Raw genomic sequence first — 8,482 nt, forward strand, 5'->3', positions numbered from 1 at the left:
TCATGGAATACAAGTACTATTTTATCCATACCTTCAAAATCTCCAACACCTCATCTGCCTTCTTCTGTGACACAATGGCATCATCATAGAAACGACTGAGCTGTCGCTGCAGCCAGAAGGCGTCGATATCCCGAGGGTGCAAATCTTTCTTCTTAGAACTCATCAGTTCACCTGAGGCTACAAGCTAAGAAGGAAATCAGGCATGTGGCTCACTAGGTCTCTTCATCATGTTCCCCCCAAGTTACCTGCCATCCCATAGGCTACCTTCTGAGGCCTTTCCAGAAAGAAGCAGCTCTATTACACTGAATCCAGGAGCACACCAGACTAAGATTTCATTAACATGTGTCTTTGGGAAGAGAAACAACTGACTAATGTCCTAAGAAAATCAAAATACTGACTGTTTAATAAGGCTCAAACTGAGGTTGGTGGAACACCTGCAATCCCAGCACTAAGAAGGCTGATGCAGGAGATTCTAAATTCATGGCCAGTCTGAGCTGCCCAGTAAGTTTTATGTCATAAACACACACACACACACACACACACACACAACACCACTGGCACAGGTCACACACACACACACAACACCACTGGCACAGGTCTGTAAATTTACCCGACTACTTAGAAAGCTGAGTTGACAGAGCTCCAAGACCTGCATGAGCTACAGGGTAAGTTTAAGTCCAGCTCTAATTTTGTGAGGACCTTTCTCAAAATAAAAATGTTTTTAGTCTCTTTAAATACTGCTGCTATAACTCAGTGCTAGAGCATTCACCATGCACAAGACAGTTCAACCCCAGAACAACAAACAAACAAAAATAAAATACCCAGAAGGGCAATGGTGGTGCATGCCTTAATTCCACCACTTGGGAGGCAGAGGCAGGCGGGTCTCTGAATTCAAGGCCAGCCTGGTCTACTGATCAAGTTCCAGGACAGCCAGGGTTACACAAGGAAACCCTACCTTAAAAAACAAACAAACCACTCAAATACTCTTGTCATTACAATGTTATCTATGTATCAAATTTTAAAAACAACCCAAATACCCATCAAAAGGAAGTCTGGAAGGCAGGCTCAGTGGTCCATGCCATAATTCCAGCATTCAAGAGGAAGGATGAGGAAGACATCAAAAGTTTGAAGCCTGCCTGGACAACAACAAAACTCCAAACAACCCCAAAAGCTGAGAACGAAGAGACTAGCTCAGTGGTGGAGCACTGGCCTAGCATGCCTGAAGCTGGGTTCAATCCACAGTAGCCACCACCCAGAAAAACCAACCATGGCTCAGTGTCTTAGTAAGAGGAAGTCCTTCACTTAGAAGCAAGCTGGCCTACACTAAAACAGAGACTCTACTTACATTAGCAGAGAGGGTACAGCGCACGACGGCTTCATCCCCTTCCATGTCATCATCAGAAGCTTCCTCTCGGACTTCCCCATACACATCTTCATCACCTTCCTATGGAGACAATGCTATCTGTAACTGGTCCTGTGTCATACAGATCCTGCTTTCTATCACTCTAAGTAAGCTCCATACTTAGAACAACGGATTTGGGGTAAAGCCAATAGTGTATCAACCATATTCCAGGAATATCAATGGAATGACCATTTGGAATGGGTTTATTAGATGTATCTATCCTCTTTTCCGCTTCTCACGTTAGCTGCAAATATCAAACACTGGGATCATATGCTCCTTCTGAAACACAGATAATATCAAACTAAGACTACTGGCTAACGGAGGAGCTATGAAGACGCATACACAGGAAAGTAGATTGTGAGCCAGAAACGTAGACATCATGCTTAGTTTGCATAATCTCAACTGTGGACTTAAACATCATGTTCAATAATTAGCATCTGTTAAATAAATTGCTATGAGCAAGGAAATCTGTGTCAGGTTGTTCCTAATTAAAATTACAAATTAACAGCTGGGCAGTGATGGCACATGCCTTTAATTCCAGCACTCAGAAGGCAGAGGCAGGTGGAGCTCAGTAAGTTTGAGGCCAGCCCTGATCTAATGAGCTAGTCCAGGACTGCCAAGGCTACACAAAAGAAAACCCTGTCTGGAAAAAAAAGAAAGAAAAAAAGAAAGGAAGGAAAGAAGAAAGGAAGAGAAAAGAAAAACTCTCTACCAATTAACTCTTCTGTAGGAAGTAGCATTTTGTTTTACTAAAACAGAAACCGAGGCAAAATGACCTGCCTAAGATACAGGCTCAAACTCAAGATTCCTTGGCTCTCGGTTCAAAGCTCACCCTGACCTCCTGTAACATCTTCTCTTCCAGGACATTTCAGGACTGGCACTTTCTTTTTCAGAACACAAACTCACTCACTGAAAACTCTAAAGTAACCAACTTTAAAAAATGACAGGCTGGAGAGATGGCTCAGCTGTTAAAAGAACTGACGGCTCCTTTGAAGGTCCAGAGTTCAAATCCCAGCAACCACACAGTGGCTCACAACCATCCATAATGAGATCTGATGCCCTCTTCTGGAGTGTCTGAAGACAGCTACAGTGTACTTATTTATAATAACAAATAAATCTTTGAGCAGGAGAGAACAAAGGTCCTAAATTCAATTCCCAACAATCACACAAAGGCTCACAACCATCTGCACAGCTACAGTGTACTCACATACATAAAATAAATAAATCTGAAAAAAAAAAAAATGACTTAGAGACATTTAGAGAATTTCACTATGTAGCCTAGCTGGCCTCAACTTCTTGACTGTTGGGAATGTAGGCACTGTGTTACCATTCCTGGTTCAACTTTCCTTTTTCAATTGTCCCACTATTCATATTTAGTTATAATCTAGAAGTGGCAAGCTTTAACCCCAGGAGCTGCTACAACTGCTAAATAGCCACGTACAATTACATCCATACTCTTAGGTGAACATGCATTTTTTTTTTTTTAAGATTTATTTATTTATTATATGTAAGTACATTGTAGCTGTCTTCAGACACTCCAGAAGAGGGAGTCAGATCTCGTTACGGATGGTTGTGAGCCACCATGTGGTTGCTGGGATTTGAACTCCGGACCTTTGGAAGAGCAGTCGGGTGCTCTTACCCACTGAGCCATCTCACCAGCCCGAACATGCATTCTTAAACTAGCAATTAGCACACAACACTAAAGCCGTGAATTACTATACTATGGTTAAAACACTTCAGCAGGACACAGCGTCACTGAAGATGTGCTTTATCTGTTTTCCTTATTGATTAAATGGGTTCTGACAATTTCATGCATGCACACAATGCATACCGAGTTCTCTTACTGCCGCTCCCCCCACCTCAAGGAGCCTCCTCTTCCCTACACATCTGTTTCTCACACTCATGCCTCCCTGTGTTATTTGTGACCCACTGAATTTAACCATCAGAGACCAGAAGGCTTAGAAGTGGTTACAGGACTGAAGATAATGACCCCCTTTCCATAATCTATCAATAACCAATAGTTAGGCAGCAGGGAGAAGGGACTCCTCCCCAATCTCTGACTGGGTGTTGAGAGGGCCAGTCTTGGACAGGCCCACAGTAAGTAAGTGCAGCTGCTTGAGTCCATGATTGCAATAACTGCGCTGTGCCCACAGGATGGCATTTCTCAGTCCTCCTTCCTACTTTCATTGGTCTATCTGGTTTATTATAAACTGTCAGTGTACACCCACTAGTTTAGATTAGCTTCTAAAAGAACCTAACGTGAACCATAATAACTTCTTAAGCAGAATGACACAAAATTTGTTAAGTCTACCACAAAACTGTAAAACGCATTTAGCTAGGAATTTCAGTTTATGAGAAGAGCTCCCACTACCTTGGTAACATCACAAAACAGAAGGGATCCATTTAAAGCCACTCACCTCCTCATCAGACTCAAACTGCACGTTCACACCATAAGTCTCATCAATGTTGTCATCTGAGGAGATGTGGGATTACAGAGAGAGGGCAGTGGTTAGTGTGGATACACTCAAGCCCATTTCCTCAGCTGCCTGGCTTGCTTACTCTCAGGCCCAGAACACACAGACTTAACCAACACGAAAACAAGCACCAAGGCCTCTCAAACCTGCCAACCTGGATTCTACCCTGCTCTGCTTCTTCAGCTCCTAAGCCCTCCCTGCTCTCACTCACTATCTACACAATAGGTCTCAATTTAAAAATGGCTGCCAGGGCGGCAGAGATAGTTCAGCTATTAAAGGATAAGGCTCACAACCAAACATCAAGAGATAACTCTCCACTTTATTCTTCTTAGATGGGTTTTGCTTAGGAACCCTGGCAGCTGGAACTTGCTATGCAACCAGGCTGACTTGTTGGGATAAGCCTGTGCCAAAAGGCCTGCAGATCAGCCATTCTCTTTAAGCAACACAACATAAGCTATGGAAACAATGCTATTCTAAAATTTTAACAAAGATTCTGAGAATTCAATAGAAAGGCCAACAACCACAAAACATGGTCAGGACACAAAGAGCTCAGGTACCCATATTCTGTATCTCCTTGTCGCCACCGTAGTCTGTGATCTTCTTGCCCAGGTTTACCAGCACATGGTATCTGGTATCATCTGTCTGACCCAGCAGCAGGTCAATCTCCCGTCTTCTCTCCTTGTCTCGAAGCTTTTCATTCTTCAGCACAGCCAGGACTTCATCAGCTGCTCCACAAAGAATATCTCGAGGCTGAGAAAAAATACAAACAACGTGTACAACAATAATATGTAGAAGGGCACTGATCAGCTTTGTGACAATATAAAGTAAAGAAGCACGCATCTTCAAAACTACACAAGCTGGAGATGTGGCTCAAAAGTTAGGACTGCATTGCTTTTGCTCTTGGGTTCAATTCACAGCACCCACATGATGGCTCAAAAGAAAAAATCACAACTCAAATTCCAGGAGATCTGAAACCTCTTTTGCTAAGGGTACTGGGGCTATATGGTGTATATACATACAAAGCAAACAAGAAAATATGCAGCATCCTGGGCTTCGAACACTCATTAACAGGACACAGTGGCACAGGTCTGCAATCCTAGCACACGGGAAGCAGCAACAAAACCAAAGTTCAAGGTCATGCTTGAATACATAGTGAGTATGATGTCAGCTTGAGCTGCAGGAGACCTCATCTCACACCAACAAACAAAAGCAACCTTCAAGCCTAGAGGGAGCTGCTGAGGACTTAACACAGTGCTGCCTCATGTGTCTCCTGGAGACAGTCCGAGTGCTTGGGCGTGGGGGCATAGCAGGCGGTCTTCAGAAGCAGAAGACAACTTGCACCACAGCTCGCCACACGTCTCTAGGTAAGAGGCACTCAGCAGCCTGCCTCTGACCTGGAACATGTTCACTACTTCTCTGCTCGCATGGTACTGCCCTCCCCATCCTACTGGGAAAATCCAGAGGTAAGACTGGCTTACCTGATCTCCCAGCGCAGCCTGGATGAAGCTGAGCAGCACTTCGTAGGTCTCCCGGGTCTCCTTCGTCTTGGGCTTGTAGATGATGCCCACCATCTCATCAATGCCCTCGGACAGCAGCGTGTAGCCTTTCATCTTGTTCATGTCGTGCCGGTCCTCATCACGTTTTCTCCTCCTAAAGGACATACAACATGATGCTGAATGGAAGAACTGGTCATTCCCAAGCCAAGCTTACCCTTTCTATACGTCTAATATGTGAAGGCAGGAACATGAATCAAAATGATTAACTCCTACCAGACCTTAATGATTTGAAGAAGCACTTCTTTATGGGACAGATTTATAGAAAGAAAATGTGTCATCTTCTGATAGATACAGTCTCCATTATCTTAAAATGTACATCTTTTTATATCCATATGAGATTGTATAATATTATTTAGACTTTTTTTTAACCTTAGATGCATCCATCCCTTTTTAAGAGTGAGAGACTAGGCTCCAGTGGAATCTACTTTTAATGACTCCCAATAAACAACTAGAAAAGACATCAGACTCTGAAAACGGAAGGACCAAGGAACAATAATTAAGCTCTTCTAAAACATAAGCACTCAAATCAAACAGGGCCTGGGGATTGTTAAGACTCCATAGTAAGAGAGAGGAGAGGGCTGGAGAGATGGCCCAGTGGTTAAGAGCACCAACTGTTCTTCCAGAGGTCCTGAGCTCAACTCTTAGCAAACACATGGTGGCTCACAACCATCTGTAATGGGATTCGATGACCTCTTCTGAGGTGCCTTCTTCGTGTCTGAAGGCAGCTACAGTCTGAAGATGAGCTATAGTGTACTCATATACATAAAATAAATATTTTTTAAAAGGGGAGAGAGGGAGGGACGGAGGGGAAAGAAAACACAATTTTCCGGGAGGTGGTGGCACAGGACTTTAATCCCAATCCCAGTGCTCAGGAAACAGAGGCTGGTGGATCTCTGAGTTTAAGGCCAGCCTGGTCTACAGATCAAGATACCCTGTTTTGAAGAAAGAAAAGAAGAGAAAAGAAAAGCAAGACAGGCAAAATAAAGTTAGTAGTATTTAACTTTTGAAATGGACCCACCAACATGAAAAGACAACAGAAATCATCAGGAAGTGATGGGCAACAAAAGGAGAGAAGGGTTGGGGAGAGAAGCTTCTAACAACATGGTGGAGGTGAATTACAGAGAGGAGATTAACTCAAGTCCTGAAAACGGTTGGGGATGGGGCTGGAGAGAAGAGTCGAGTTGTTTCCCCACAGTACCGCTTTCCAAGAGGACCCAAGTTCAGTTCTTAGCCCCACACTGGGTAACTCAAAACCTCCTGTAACTCTAGCTCCAGGGACTCTCAAACCCTCTCTGGCCTCCACACAGGCATCTGCATGTGTGTGCACAAACCCACACAAACATACACATGCACATAATTAAAAACAAAACAGATCTTTTAAAAAGATAACCGGAAGAAAATTAACATCTATGAATCAGAAACGTGTCAGTAAAAGGTATCAATAGATTTTGTTCTACTTCGTTACACCTAAATCCAAAGAAGCTTTAAACCTTGAAGAGGCTTCTGCTATGTTGTGCACACACCATTGATCTTCCATATAAACTTGAGTAAAACTATTGCTCTTGTAAAACCCCCGATGCTGGGCCTCTGCTCAAGTCCCGGGATGAGCTGGCCAGCACCCCAGTGTCCGGAGAGAAAACCACACCTGATGCAAACTGCAAAAGGTTTTTATTATCAGCTATCTGAGGACGAAGTCCCTCCTCGTGCAGGGCAGGGGAGTTCGACCCCGAGCGGTGACAGTAGGGGGCTTCTAACAGCTAGCTGAGGAATTGGGAGGAGAGTTGGCTACAGCTCCTTTCTGGTGAGGGGGGGAGTGAGCTGCAGCCTCATCTCCTGTGTCTATCTCCATGTCCTTGGCACAGGAAGGCAGGCATCTCTGGTTGTACAGTATAGAAACAAAAAAGTCTTTTGCTGGCTATAGAGAACAAAGAGCTTCTTTCTGGCTGTATTTTTAGAGATCAGGGAAAACAAGCTTGGGGAACATCCAGGGGCTTTACCTTCCAGGGAGAAACGCTCTAAGTCGGGGTCTCACACTCTAATGCTAAAGATGGGCTTTACATTAGATGGAAAAATAGCATCCAGCATCCCCTTAGTACTTACTTGGCCCGTCTTTCTTCCTGCATCTGTGGTTTGGTCCGTTGAGCCTTATCTCCCATTCGGGTTCCCTCCAACTTCCCAACCAGGGACAGAACCTCTCCCGTCGGTTCATCCCGGCGGGTCCGGTCAATGAGAGAGCGGTCAGCTTGGAGCACAAGATTTGAGTTCTGAAAAGATCATACTTTATCAAAACTTTGATTGTATAGTTTTGAATCCTGTTATCGTAGTGACAGCAGATGATGGGAAAACAGTTGAATAAAAAAAAAAAAATCATGCTCTTAAGAAGAAATAGCCGGGCGGTGGTGGCGCACGCCTTTAATCCCTGCACTTGGGAGGCAGAGGCAGGCGGATTTCTGAGTTCGAGGCCAGCCTGGTCTACAGAGTGAGTTCCAGGACAGCCAGGGCTACACAGAGAAACCCTGTCTCGAAAAACAAAAACAAAAAAAAAAACAAAAACAAGAAGAAATAACATAGCATTATACGATGCACGAGCACTATTGCTGTCTGAGAAAGTGAACGACCAGCGCTCCTAAGAGCATCCACAACAGCCCACATTTGGGTAAAATGTTGGGCACATTGGAGGTAAAGAGAAGAAGGAGCGAGTTTAGCGCTGAGGGGGCTGGGGAAAAACCCAACTCCTAAATTCTCCCGCGCCCCAAATTCCACGGGGTTTTTCCTTCGTGTTTTAATCCATCCTTCACCCAGCTCTGATCTCCCGCTTAAGTGTCCGTGGCTATCCACGACCTCCCCTGCCTGCACCCGTCCTTCGAGACCACACGCACCGCCTTGTACTCGTACTGCAAACTGCGGGCAGTCACATCCGCCATGGCTGCTGATGTTCGGGGAACTCAGGGTTCCACTCTTCTTCACGCTCCGAACCGCTTCAGCGAACCGCCCTGGCACAACGGGTACAACGCAGGACGAACGTAAGGGACGGAGAAAAGAAACGGACT

At 44.6% G+C, this 8,482-nt stretch overlaps 1 protein-coding gene across 1 annotated transcript in view; it reads right to left on the bottom strand.

Moving 5' to 3' along the window:
• Snrnp200 (small nuclear ribonucleoprotein U5 subunit 200) overlaps window positions 1–8,482 on the bottom strand; it is a 33,151-nt gene extending 24,669 nt beyond the window's left edge. Inside the window, exons 1-7 of the mRNA XM_021156986.3 lie at window positions 8,312–8,482; window positions 7,533–7,696; window positions 5,355–5,526; window positions 4,434–4,626; window positions 3,820–3,875; window positions 1,346–1,444; window positions 32–184 (exon numbers count right to left, since the gene is read on the bottom strand). Coding sequence (XP_021012645.1) covers window positions 32–184; window positions 1,346–1,444; window positions 3,820–3,875; window positions 4,434–4,626; window positions 5,355–5,526; window positions 7,533–7,696; window positions 8,312–8,356 — 882 coding nt within the window. The 5' untranslated portion in view covers window positions 8,357–8,482. The remainder of the gene's footprint in view (window positions 1–31; window positions 185–1,345; window positions 1,445–3,819; window positions 3,876–4,433; window positions 4,627–5,354; window positions 5,527–7,532; window positions 7,697–8,311) is intronic.

This window comes from Mus caroli, unplaced genomic scaffold (genome assembly GCF_978045245.1).
Source record: "Mus caroli unplaced genomic scaffold, Mus_caroli_1 scaffold_2, whole genome shotgun sequence".
Classification (NCBI taxonomy): Eukaryota; Metazoa; Chordata; class Mammalia; order Rodentia; family Muridae; genus Mus; species Mus caroli.